The sequence below is a fragment of the Muntiacus reevesi genome, chromosome 6, assembly GCF_963930625.1.
Source record: "Muntiacus reevesi chromosome 6, mMunRee1.1, whole genome shotgun sequence".
NCBI lineage: Eukaryota > Metazoa > Chordata > Mammalia > Artiodactyla > Cervidae > Muntiacus > Muntiacus reevesi.
Genome location: NC_089254.1, coordinates 44,569,036 through 44,582,815, shown reverse-complemented (window position 1 = coordinate 44,582,815; position 13,780 = coordinate 44,569,036). Strand labels below are relative to the sequence as shown.

General features: G+C 45.3%; 1 protein-coding gene across 3 annotated transcripts in view; it reads left to right on the top strand.

The window, feature by feature from the left end:
• The first annotated feature begins 1,953 nt into the window (after positions 1–1,953).
• Positions 1,954–13,780, top strand: part of ATXN7L1 (ataxin 7 like 1) — a 255,518-nt gene continuing 243,691 nt past the window's right edge. For all 3 annotated transcript variants that reach the window (XM_065939243.1, XM_065939242.1, XM_065939246.1), the window contains exons 1-2: positions 1,954–2,134; positions 2,658–2,726. In XM_065939243.1, coding sequence (XP_065795315.1) covers positions 1,954–2,134; positions 2,658–2,726 — 250 coding nt within the window. The remainder of the gene's footprint in view (positions 2,135–2,657; positions 2,727–13,780) is intronic.

Sequence of the window (13,780 nt, the reverse complement as noted above, 5' to 3'; positions counted from 1 at the left end):
GCAGAGTAGTTTCCTCTGTGCCTAATCTTCTCTGTGACACATTTTCTGATCACTTCAAACTAGATTTCAGTTCCTCCCACAGATAGGCACAGCTCTGAGAGTCCACACCACTCACTGACCTGGCCAGTCACTGGGTACATGGCTTGTTTTTCCAATAAGCTGGTAAGTTTCACACCTTCCTTCTTCCACAGAGACCATCAGATTGCATCATCACCAGAACTAGCCTGGGTCTCACTTCTCTTTCTCTGCTGGGGATGGTAGTCCATGACAAGCAATAATTGTTGAAAAGATGGATGGATGGATGGAAATGTCAAGCATGGTGTCTGACATATGAGATCAGTAAGTAAAAAAAATATCTGCTAACACTCTCAGTCTTTCAAATGAGAATCTCCACTCAGGGACACCTTAGCCATTTAGTGGTTCCTATGTAGGAACCCTTCCAAAGAGAGCAAAGGCAAATGAAATTTATTTGGGTCTGACCAAAAACAAGCCCATTCACACAAACATCACAACTGAAGATCAACTGGAAGCTCCTCCTTCATCGCCCATCCTGATTCTGGCTTTGAGATACAGGATGCCAAGTGCAGGGACATTAGATGACAGAGCCAGAGCAGACTTCAGGACAGAGAAACTTCAAATCCGTGAGCTTCAGCCACGGGGCAGAAATAGGCTGTGAGAACTAAAAGGGTGCTGGGGAAAAAGAGGGAAATATGTCGATTGTGCGGTAGAGTCCATATATTTTAGGTAATTCCTAGAAAATGAAAAAAAATATATATATATATATGTTTATATATATATATATTTTTTTTTAAACGAGAGATACCAGAAGACCTTTTAACACCTTTGCTGCCAACCCCTGGGGGAGGAGGGAGGAAGTGGTGGGAATCTCAATGAAAGCATCAAATGTCCAAAATCCAGAGGAAATTTAACGCTTCCTCTCTATTAATAGCTGGCCAGAGCAGTTAAGCCTGAAGTGAATTCTCCCAAGAATTGAATCCCTCATTGCCTGCGCTAATCCGGGAGACCCTCGTCTCAAAGGAGGAAGTGCTGGAAACGGCTCCAGGGGCTTGGTCCGCTAAGCAGCATCTTCGGAGAGTGGGTGAGTCCTCACTCCCACTACCGTGGATGTGGAGCAAAGTGTGCGCAGTGGTTCTCTGAGAGCCGGAGGCTCGCATTGCGGGACCCCGAGTTTTGAGCTTTGCAACGCCCCGCAGCCTGAGATGGGAAGGCAGCTCCTCTAGCTCCAAACTCACCTGCTTTTAGAACCACTTCCATCTACCCATTGCTCTCAGCTCCCAAAGGCATCCGCAGAATCCTCCACCACCCAAGGTCCACCGAGAAAGAGAAGAAAAGGTGGAGGGAGTGGTGTCTGGGAGGAGAGGTCACCGGGGTCTCCTCCCTTGAGGTGGTCGTCGGGGGAGGGGGGTTGCTCGGCCCCTCTCCACTAAGCGGCAGGGATCCTCTCGGGGGCGCCTCACCGTGGGCGACAGGAACCGGCGAGGGCAGGACGCGCTGGAAGGGCTGCACGCAAAAACTTTCTGTCCTGGAGCGCAACTCTGCGGGGAAGACCACCCCTCCCACGGCCCCAGGTCGCGCCTCTCCCAGGTCGCCCTCAACCCCCTCCCACACGTCTGGCCCCTAGGACCCCGGCTAGCGGGCGCCGGGTGCAGGCGCGCCGCAGCATCCTCACGCCCCACGCTGCATCCTCTGGTTCCAGCGCTCAGCCCCGCCCCCGGCGGCGGGCGTGCTGGCGGCCGGCGTGCGGGCGCCAGGCCTCCGGGCGCCTCTCTGCTGCCCCTGGCGGCCGCGGCTGCCGAGAGCCGAGCCGAGCCCGGCCGGGCGCTGAACGCCGGCTCCTCCTCCTTGCTCCCTCCTCCTCCTCCGCCTCCCTCCTCCCATCCCTCCCTCCCTCCCTCCCCCTTTCAGAGCACTCAATGTCGGAACGTTCCGAAGATGACGTCGGAGCGTTCTCGAATCCCGTGTCTCTCGGCTGCTGCTGCCGAAGGAACAGGGAAAAAGCAACAAGAAGGAAGAGCAATGGCGACACTGGATCGCAAAGTGCCCAGTCCGGAGGCGTTTCTGGGCAAACCCTGGTCCTCCTGGATCGACGCCGCCAAATTACACTGCTCCGACAGTAAGAACCCCACCGCCTCCTCCTCCTTTTATTACCCTGTAACCTTTCCATTCACCTAGAGCCACTGGGAAAAAGTGTGTGTGTGGAGAGAGAGTGGCCCCCGGTGTCCTCCATGCTTCTCCCTCTCTCCAAATAAATACACACAGAGACAGATCATCAGTGCACAGAGAGAGGCCCTGCTGCCCGGGCTGTCTGTCTGTCTGTCTGTGCCCTCTCCCCGTGGCAGCCCGCGGGGTGGGCTTTCACAGCCCCACGGTGTATCCGTTTAAAAGGCTACTCTGTTGCTGCTTGCATAGTTTTTTTTTTTTTTTTTTTTTGGTACCTATATGGGCCAGGTAGATGGAAATCCGGACTTGGGAGGAAACGTTGCATTGTCAATTTTTGAAAGATTTTCATATCCAGTATTTATATCGATCTGTTTGCAAATAAACACTCTCCCTTCCCCCCTTGACTTTGCCTCCCCCCCCTTTTTTTCTCTCTTTTTTTCCTTATTTTCTTTTTCCCTTTTCTTTTTCATCTGCAGATGTAGATTTAGAAGAGACTGGAAAAGAGGGTGGAAAAAGCAGGGAGGTTATGAGGCTTAATAAAGAAGGTAAGTGGAGCTACTGGCATTTTAGTGTTAGCATGTGTGGCAGAATCTTCACAGGATTTCGACTATAATGTGAATTGTTCTGCTGGGTACAGAGTGACTAAGGCTTGTCAAAAATTGAGCACGCCCAGGTGACTACTGCTTCATGTTAACTTCTTTCAAAGTACAAATGCAACTGGGGGGTAGAGGGGTCGAGACTATTGAAGGCAGAAGTTTCCTGCACTTCAGCTGGAGTCCACATTTGGACCTTCTGATACATATCTGCTATTCACCTTTGGAGCATTATTGTCAAATGGTGGGGGGTGGAAATCTTTGAAATGAAGAGCAGGGCTCCACTCAAAGCGTCCCAGCCTTCCTTGTGGGTAAACACACAACAGTTTAATGAACCCCACGTGGTCAGTCATCCCAGCAGCTACTTCTCCACTGAAAGCCATGGTACATGGCAAACCTTTGCAGCAAGTTATGTTTGGCCCACTTTGCATTTGGTCACAGATTGTAATGTGGTGAGCAGGGTTAGGGGCATCTGTGTATATAGCCTCCAGCCGGTCACCCATCTCTGTTCCCCCAGTGTGGAAATACAGTACCTAAAATGGAACACAGTGAGTAGCTAGGTCATCCCAGACAGAGGCAGGTGAGTGAAGCCGCAGCCTGCTGGAACCGGGCATCAAGCACACATGGCCATCATGAATAAATCATGGCCCACGCACGTTTGCAAGCCTGCCATGTGCAACTGTGGCCTATGGGCTTCACTCGGAGCAACTCCAGAGACCACTTTCTGTTGAACGAATGGATGGGTTCAATCGAATTGTGATTTACTAACTGGTGTCTTGTAAATGTGGTTGACTGAAATTGGAGGTGGGAGGAAGTGCAGGGGTGCAGAAGAGGTTGGCGGGAAGTGTTGAAAGCGTTCAGCCATAACTAGGCCATAGGAGCCTGGCTCATCCAAAATGAATGGAGAAAAAGGCCATTAGATGCCAAAGGATGGTTTCCCTCATAAAACGCGTTGTCACCCTGGTAGGCAGCCGAAACCTGCTTGGAAAGATGGAACTTGTTTTGTGGATCACACCTCAGACAGTTGGTTTTCTGTGCCTAATTGTTTCCTGACCATCCAGTGAGAGAATTTGTGCTTCAGAAAAAAAATGACATGGAGGTTAAAATGCATGCATATTCAAGGACAGCTCTCTAGCATAATGTTTCTGCTAATTAAGCACTTTGATTGGAAACGAAACCGTATTCTAAAGATGTTTGCCTCTAAATATCTTAGTGTGATCTTGACATGTGTCTTTAAGATGCACAAGGGAATGATGTCAAGTGGCCTTCTTACAAGTGGCAGCTTATTTGTGCTCAGTGTCCATGTGTGTTGGCATTGGAAAGTATCACTGGTAATTGTTTTTCTTCACAGACAGACTCCTGACACCTTTAAAAGCTTATGGAACTCAGTTATCAGACCAGTGGCAATGAAGAGGTTTCCAGAAAAGATGAGCTTGTGAAAACCTTTAAAGTTTAATAACGGTCATGGTATAGCCCAGAATTGGCACCTCTTAGGCCTGGTTGATAGATTATGACTATAACACACAAAAATACTCTGCACCCTCCCCCAGGCTTCTACTTCAGAAGACCCTTATTTTCAGATTCTCTTTGCCTCATGAGAAATAGATTCTTTTAAGGAAAAAAAAAAAAAGTAAAGCTCTTCTTTCCTTAGAAGCCACAAGTGGTACATCTTGCTTATTATATTCTTTCACCTGTAAAGATACAAAGGTTTAGCTCCTAACTATGTGCATTTGTATTATGGAGCCCCACTTTTCAGTGTAACTGTGAGATTGCTCAGTTTACCAAATAGCCATGTATGGGCTGAAATCTCTTTGTTTGTGGGCCTGGTGGAGCAGGCCTGGGTTAGCAGTTCATGGAGTTCTCCTGGGGTGTGCGCACAGTTTTTTTCATGGATAGATTGTGTCTGTATCATATATATATACATGAACTGTATTTCTCCTTCCCGTGGTGAGGAGTTTGAAGATTTAGCTGAGACTTGGTATCAGGGTATTTGGTTGCCAAAGTCCCCAGAAACACTAGTTACTTTTGTCTTGCCATTGGCCTTCTTGCTGGAATCATGGTGTGGGAAGTCCCAGGTACCTGATTGTGGGTGGATCTTTGCAGGACACACATGGCCTGGGTGTGACTGTGTTTCTCCATGTGGTGCGCATACATAGATGGACCAGGATATCATCAGTAGTAAGCAGGTCTGGAGACTGTGCTTTAATAGCAATTAATAGGTGAATTTAGGAATTCCAATTAAGAAATGAAGGTATATGATTTAGATTTTGATGTGAATTTTTTTATTGTAAAATAAATATAAAATTTATCATTTTAGCCATTTTAAAGTCTCACAATTCAGTGATACTAAGTATAGTCACAGTGTTGTACAACTCTCAACACTGTTCATTTCCTGAGCTTTTTCATCATCTCAGCCAGAACCCTGTCTCCATTATATTAACATAATAATTTTCTATTTCCCCTCCCCTGGGGCTGAGCCCTGGAAACCTGTATTCTATTTTCTGTCTTTATGAAGTTGTCTATTCTAGATACTATATATTTTCAATATATGACCCTTTTTGTCCATCTTCTTTCACTTAGCATCATATTTTCATGGTTTATGCATGAGGCAGTATGTTTCAGAATTTCATTCCTTTTTATGGCTGAATAATATTCCATTGTATGTATATATCATGTTTTGTTTATCATCCATCTGTTAATGGACATTTAACTTATTTCCACCTTTTTATTATTGTGAATAATGCTGCTGTGAACATTGTGATATGATATTTTTATGGACTAAACTCTGGGGGAAAAGCCAGTCTGGAAAAATGAAAAAAGAATCATTTTATCTTCTGCCTCCATCTGGCCACAGCTTCAGAAGGAAGGAAGGACTTGCAGACTTTTGAACAACCTGACTATTGTAATATAGTTCCTTCTCCATTCCTTGAATCTTTTTCTACTTCAATACTCCACCTATATCAGTATGAAATGTTAGCTGAATGATTTGAGATTTCTGTAATAAAGTCTTCACGTTCATGTTACTGTTTATCCAAAGTTAGCTATAATTATGTCAAGAGGAATTTGGCAAATGCTTTTTTTTTTTTTTTGACAAATACTTTTGAACCTTGCCAGATCATCACCTGGGTTCAGAAGGCATAGTTATTTCTGTGCTTGAATGTAGTCATGTGGGGTTATATTGAGGGCAGACTGAAGGGTGACGGGAGCAGGAGAGAGGGCTTTGAATCCGATTTCTAGTTCCAGTGTGTGACCTTGGGAACCTCACTTTCCTTGTTTGGGCCTGCTCTGTTTCTTGTAAAGTAAGGGAGTGGTTTTTAAAATCTCCTCTGGTCCTTTTGAGACCTATGAACTTAAGTTTCTTTATTGAATGTACCTACATTTGAGATGCAATCATACTACCCAGAATGTTTAACGGTAGACAATTCACCTGCTAGTGCAGGAGATGTGGGTTCAATTCCTTGGTCAGGAAGATCCCTTGGAGGAGGAAATGGCAACTCAGTCCAGTATTCTTGCTGGGGAAATCCCATGGACAGCAGGCTGGTGGGCTACGGTCCGTACACAACTTAGTGACTAAACAACAACAAAAACCAAGCCTTCACTTTAGAAATATCTTAAACTACAAATACTGGACTTATTTTCTCTTTTTATAAGCTCTTGGTGCCAAACATCACTGCATCTCGTACACAAGCCTAATTGTCCTGCAAATAGTTTGTCAGTGGTGTGTGGTCTTTAAGACTCTGAGAAAACTAAGGGTCTGTGACCAAAACCCAGGGTGATGTGTTCCCCATAGTGGAGAGTGGACAGACTTGGATCTGAGGCACTAACATTTCCTTAAAGTGAGGGTCCCAGAAACCTGATTAGCCTAATCTAAGATGTGAGCTGCCATTATCATAGAAAATTCCAAGGAAGGCCAATTCATCTAGTTAACCTTTTAAAATAATTTTCTTTCTCTAGCTTCATAGATTTGTTGGAAGACATTTTTCTAAGCTAATTGGGGGGAAACTTCATGATTTAGAAAGATGCCTCTCTTTTCTAATTGCCTCACCTGAACTTTTTATTTTTTAAAGAATGTGCATTTATAAATAAGGACCAGGTGTGTATGGCTCATCGATGTCCTGAACTATACATCAAGTTGCCCCAAAAGTTCAGAGATAATAGCAGGGTTGTTGTGAGGATTAACTGAGACAATACAAAAGAGTTTAGCACATAGTAAGTGCTTAATGAATTTGTGCCTTTCTTATTTTTTAGATGTTATTAAGATTATCATCATCATATGTTAATGAAGCTAGTTCTAGAAATTTTTATTATTAGAATTAATGAGGATTTTTAACTAACCAGTGATGAATGAAAAAGATATACCCAATCAGAAATTTTATTTCTAGAGTAAACCATGTTATCATAATTGTATAAAGCTGAAGATTTTTTGAAAGCTGATTTCTGTGATATCCATGCTTTTCATGGGGTACAGTTGATACATGGTCATTGATAAGTTTTATCAAGTGCTAGAAAAAATTACTTTGGCAGTTTGGGACTTATGGCTGAGAAGAGTTTGCAGAGTTCTTTCTGGGGACCAGGATGTTTTTAAAAATATTTTTTAAATGATTGACAAGTTGTTTGATCAGTAAGGATAGAAAGTCCTCAATGAATCATTGTTTGGGTCCCTTGGAGGCCTACCTTCGTTACTTCAGGCGTGTTTCTGTGCATCAGTGTTGCCAGGTGTTCTGATTTGATGTAGGTAAACTTGTGGAATGCTTCCAGTCTGAGAACTGTTCTGGGACCAGTAAGATCCTGCTGTGACTGTGCTGTGATTGTGAGACTTTGGTGTTCGGCTACTGCTGGTGGAGCTAGGCTGGAGCACAGGAGGAGGCAGGGAACATGGGAGCGTGTTCAACTCAAGTTTAAGAACTTTTCAGTTATAGCTGGATGGGGCAGAAAGATGGCAACTGATCTGATAAGAACGAAGGGTTCTTTGAATCCAAGTCAGAGAAGCTAGCGACAAGTGGTTGAGATTTATGGGAAACTGTGGACTGGTCCCCTTTATCATTTTACAGACAACTCTGTTATCTATGCTAATAGAAAATGGGAAGACACCCAGTCCACAGATTACACTGATAAACCTCATTTTCACCATTAATTTCAACTTCTTTCTCCATTAAGCCTACCTTCCTCCCCTTTTTGCTAATAAGCAGCAACATTTGTTCACTTTGGCATTTCATTATCATCTCTCTTCTTTTGCCCAGTGCTTGGGATGAAAGGACAGGAGAAGTGGAGTGGCCTCAGTGTGATAGGGAGGGAAGATGAAAAGGAGGAGAGGACTTGGAGAATGAATCAACTTCACAGTTTCATCCAGCTGATAGAGAAGGGGGAGCGCCACGACCAAGATGGCAAAGCTGAGAGGGCATTTTCAACACCATCTAGTTTTGAAAATACAGAGTCTGTAAAATAAGTATCTTGTTATACATACAAGTATTTCTATGCACTTGAGTTCTTCTGTGGAGAAAGTGTGGCTCTAGCTCCTCCCAAAATAGGAAGTTAGGCAGGTTGGGCACACTTTGAAACACTGCATGTGATCTTGCTACCTGAGCCCAGTTACCCTGTGCTGGGTTCTCATCATGTCAGTCTACAGGAATGATACTTTTATAGCTGGAGGATGTAAACTGTTTTTCTCTCTCATTCAAATGTTTCTTATTTTTTTCAATTTCATTCATTCTTGAATGTTGAAACATTCAATGTTTCAACATTTTTTTCAGTGTTCATATGTTACACAGTTGAGAGGGATATGCAGTGAAAAAGAAAGTCTCTCTTTTACCCTTGTCCCCAGTTGCTTGTGTATCCTTTTCAAGATCATCTATGTGCATTCAAGTAGATACATGGATAGTTTTTCCTGCCTGTTTTACCCACGTGGCTGTTAATATCCTATAAGTATTGCATAGTATCTTGCCATTTCCATTTATCTTAGGTTGTGGTCCACATCAGAGGCCGTTCAGCCTGCCTCTCTCTCTTTTGTGCCTGCGTAGTGGGAAGATGGGGTTTCCCTGGTGACTCAGTGGTAAAGAATTTGCCTGCCCCTACAGGCAATGTGGGTTTAATTCCTGGGTCGGAAAGATCCCCTGGGGAAGGAAATGGCAACCCACTCCAGTGTTCCCTTGTGGCTCAACTGGTAAAAGAATCTGCCTGCAATTTGGGTGACCTGTGTTCGATCCCTGGGTTGGGAAGATCACCTGGAGAAGGGAAATACTACCCACTCCAGTGTTGCCTGGAGAATTCCATGGACAGAGGAGCTTGGCGGGCTACTATCCATGGGGTTGCAAAAGAGTCAGATACAACTTAGTGACTAAACAACAGCATAGTGGGAGGGTAGTTTAAGCCTCTGGGTGTCTTGCTTAGCTTTTATTTGTTGGTTGATTTGTACTGATTTTTGGGTGCATCGGGTCTTAGTTGTGGCACGCAGGACTTTTGTGGGTCGCGCAGGATCTTTTTGCTAGCAGCACGCAGGCTCAGTAGTTGAAGTGAGTGGGCTTCTCTCTAGTTGTGGCGTGTGTCCTAGTATTAATAATTGTGGCACATAGGCTTAGTTACCGCACAGCATGTGTGATATTCATTCCCTGACTAGGGATCAAACCCATGTTCCTTGCATTAGAAGGTGGATTCTTAATCACTGAACCACCGGGGAAATCCCTTGGTTAGTTTTTCATACCTGCTTCTGCTCTGTTGGCCTCCGTCATGCCTTTGGGACCGGGTGACAGTGGGCCGACACTAGGCTGGGCCTGGGGGGGCAGCCGTGAATGAGCACGAGCCCCTCCCTCGTGATGCTCCCATCCTAGCAGCCAAGGCAAACGCTAAAAAAGTCATAGCGACCATGATGAGTGCTCAGAAAGGGAAAATTGGGGTACTATTGGAAAGCATGATGGGGGGCCTAATTTAGGTTCTGGGCTCTGTGTATTCCTGAGGAAATATTATTTATGCCAAAACCTGGAGAATGAATATGCAGAGCTGGGTGGGACAGATTTAAAAGAAATAACGGGTGTGCAGGCCCAAAGTGTGAGAGAATATGGAATGCTCTAGAAACTAAAAAGTCTGTCACTGGCGTGATGATAGCAAAGCAGAGAGTGGTACAGAGTTTCTCAGCAGGGACTCTACTTCTTTGTGGTAGAGCACTGTCCTGGGGTGTTGTTGGATGTTTAGCAGCATCCTCAGCCTCTACCACTGGATTCCAGTGGCACCTCCCCTTCCCCTGAGTTGAAAAAGCCAAAAATGTCTCCAGACATTGCCAAAGATCCCAGGAGTGGACTGGGATGGTGCCAAATCACCCTGATAAGAGAACCACTGGTGTAACGTGAGGCTGGAAAGGGAAGAACACAAGAGAAACAGACTCAGCAATATTCTGCTACTATCTGTCTATGTCTTAGGCCCAAGTTCCCCGTGAGGTGGCCTTACTGAATCCTCAGCATGCAGGTGTGGAGCTGTGACTATTTCCTGCAGGGGGCTACATTTGGAATCATCTAAATGGAGAAGACTCCACCCCCCACAGAGCTTTCCTCCACATTTCCAAGATGACCCCTCCGAAACTTCATGTCCATAGTAAATGGTGACAGCACTGAGATTCAGGTTCAGCTCAGCCTCCCTCACTGTGGGTGGAGGAGACCCGAAGCCACCAATTCTGATAATGATGGCATTTATTGTATGGGGGCCCCTGATGTCAAATGCAGCATGGTGAAGCAATAAGGATTTCAGTTTATATTTAAAGTCAGACTGGAAATACAACTGGCATTCTGTGCAGTTGATTACCCCTGGGATTTGTCTGAAATGGGGATGCACATGATGGAGAGCAGAGCGGCTGGCTGCAGGATTTCCATGTTAAGGATTAGAGAATAGAGAGAGCAGTGGAGGATCTGATTCCTCAGGGTTCTGGCCCATGTGCCAAGTGGTCTGCGGTGTTATTTGGGACTGGAAGGCCACGTTCACTCTAGCCAGTGGCTCACAGGGGCCTGCTTGCTCCACTCCAGAAGTGATTTAAGAAAGTTAGAAAAATTGGGGTTTTGCCTGGTTTTCTGTGTACATCGTGTTTATATCCTTTGGGCTCACGTTTCATTCCTGACGTTTTGTTTCTTTCATGACATCCTTTGGAAGTAGACATAAAATGGTAACAGCAGACACACCAAGACCCTGCCCTTATCAACCCCTTTTACCCAAGGACCACAACCCCTGAGGTGGCCAGTGTTCACATCTGGAAACTCGGACCATTTGGTGGCTGCCCCAGAAGTGGCATCACCAAGATGGTGATGCAAGTCGTTCCCAACTTTACCCCTCCCCTCAAGAACAACTACCAGCTGTTTGTGGACAAGGCACTGCTGAGAAAATCCTCGGACATGGAAGTGAGGCTGGAGCACACCCCTGTGCCAGAGAGCAAGACAGACGACTTCAGAAGGGTCAGAGGAGTAGCTGCCCCCAACTGTATGCCCCTCCCCAGGCCGGCAGCGCCTTGTGGCTCACTTCTTGGGAGCCCCCACGCCTGTCTTGCCACATGGGGACTGCAGGGGAATCTCCACGGCTTGACCACTGGGAGTCTAATCATGCCTGCAGTAATTGCAGTTAGCCATAATGGAAAGGGAGAGGGTTGGTCAATGGGTTGACCTTTTTCCAAACTGTAGAAACTGAATGTCAAGGACCGACTTCCTTGTGTCTCTCTCTCCAAATATTCTTGGTATGATGTTGTGCCGAGGATGGGCTCCCAGCTAATGCTGGCTGGCTGGCTCTCTTACTCTTTCCTGTGGCAGAGCTCAGATTGGTCACATCAGCTGAATGGACCTGGGTTTGGACCCGGAGGCACTTGAACTAATGATGAGAGTCTAGGGAAGTGCTTCCTGCAAGGGAGCTGAGGCCAAGGACTGTTACTGTTCCAGTGTTAGTCTTGGCTATGCAGTTGCTGCTAAGTCAAGCTAGAATTCTACTGTGGGGAAAGCTTTTGTTTTTGTATGGATGCTTTATCCTTGTACCTGTGGTTTCATAACATAATTCTGCTCGCCAATTTTAGGGATCGGGTGCTTAAAGAAAAAAGTAAACCAAGTAAATACTCTCTAGGGCAGGACAGAGTAACACCAGGAAAAGATAAAAGTGACTCACTGACAGCCTCTTTGAACACAGAAGCAGTTATCAACAAACCTGCTCTGTGAAGCTAATTGTGATTCTCTGAATATGAACAGTTCAAGGACACCTTCTGCTGGGGGACGGTGAGAGTGGCAGAGCTCTGTGACCCTGTCCCAATACGCCAATAGGTCATGGAGTCCCAGGTTGGGGCTGGGGAGGTAGGACATCCAAACTGATGACACTAACCAGGGTATGGAAGATGGTTGAGACACATGCTTAGTTTGCTCATGTCAGACCGAGGTGATGTCTAGTTCTTTTTAGGAGCGTAGTGGCCACAAAAGGACAAATATTGTATGATTCCACTTATGCAGATTTCCTAAAAGAATTAAATCCATTGAGAACAAGAGTAGAGAACATTGACAACAAGGTTACCAGGGGCTGGGGAGGGGGAATTCTCTACTGAGAGTCTGTTTAATGGGTGTAGAGTTCCAGTTGGGAAAAATGAAAAAGTTCTGATAGATTGATGGTGGTGACAGTGAACCAAACACTAAAAAATGGCTAAAATGATAAAATTTTAGGTATATTTTGTTGCAAATATACATTGATGTTGCAGACTCAGAAGCTTCAATGGAGCATTATTTAAATTTGGACCTAGCCACTTACAAGCTGTGTAGTAAGATAACTTTTCTGAGCCTCAGTTTCATCATTTTCAGAATAGGAGTAATACCAGCTCTTAGGGTTGATGTGAAAATACATGAAGTACTATCTGACATACAGTAGGTGCTCAGTAATGTAAGCTTTTGTTATGATGGTTGTCACTTTTACCAGACACTTGGGGCCTTTTCCTTGCCTTACATGAGCTGCCACTTCCAAGGGGCAGATAGCATCCTTACTGCTCCAGGAGTGTGCCTGGGCTCACTGCGCATCTTTAGTCAATATTTTATCCCTGGTGCTTTAAGAATTCCAGGAATAAAAACAAGAGGAGTTGGACCCATGTTCCTGTGCTGTGAGTTTTCAAGGGTGAGTCAGTTTCAGTTTTCCAAAGTATGGCCCTTTTGGGGACCCTGTGTTGAAATCTCCTAGGTACTTAACTTAGCATCCCAGGTTGGAGTGACACTGAATCAGAAGCGCTTGGCCTAGAGCATAGGAGTGTGCATTTTAACAAGCTTCCCCGGTGGCTCTGATATTTACTAAACTTCAGTTACAGGAAGTAGCTCTTGACCCTGTCCACCTTGAGAATCCTTTGTGAAGCTCTTAAAAATCTAAGACACCAGGACCACTCCCAGACACTTGGTTTCCATAGGCTCAGTTTAGGGGATTCTGGGGAGCTGCTTACATGTTTTAAAAATTGATGATGGTGTTTATGTGTTTTTAAAAATAACAATCCTAGCTTCCATTTACTGGGTATTGAGTAGATACCAGACATAGAACTAAATGTGCATTTTTCTCATGTAATCCTCATGACATTCTGTGAGACAATTCCTGTTATCAGTCTCGTGTTAGAGATTAGGATACAGGCTCAGAGAGGTTAAGTGATTTACCCAAGGTGATACAGTGAGGAAGAAGAGCTGGGATTTGAACTGAGAGGCAGGAAGATTCAGAGACAGTACTCTTTTTTTTCTTTAATTTTTGTCTGCACCATATGCCATGTGGGATCTGTCCCTTGACCAGGGATCAAGCCTGTTACCCCCTGCCTTGGAAGCACAGTCTTAACCGCTGGACCTCCAGGGAAGTCCCCCGGAGATAGTACTCTTAAGCACTGTGTCCTAATGTTGCTCTAGGAGCAGGGCTTGAACTAAGGTGAGGCCAGCGGGGCATCCAGGACACACATTTACAGATGCCCACGCAGGCTCCTGCAAGTGCAGAGCGAGGGCCTCCTTAAATGTGGCAGCCTGAGCACCTCGCTTGCCTCACCTTAA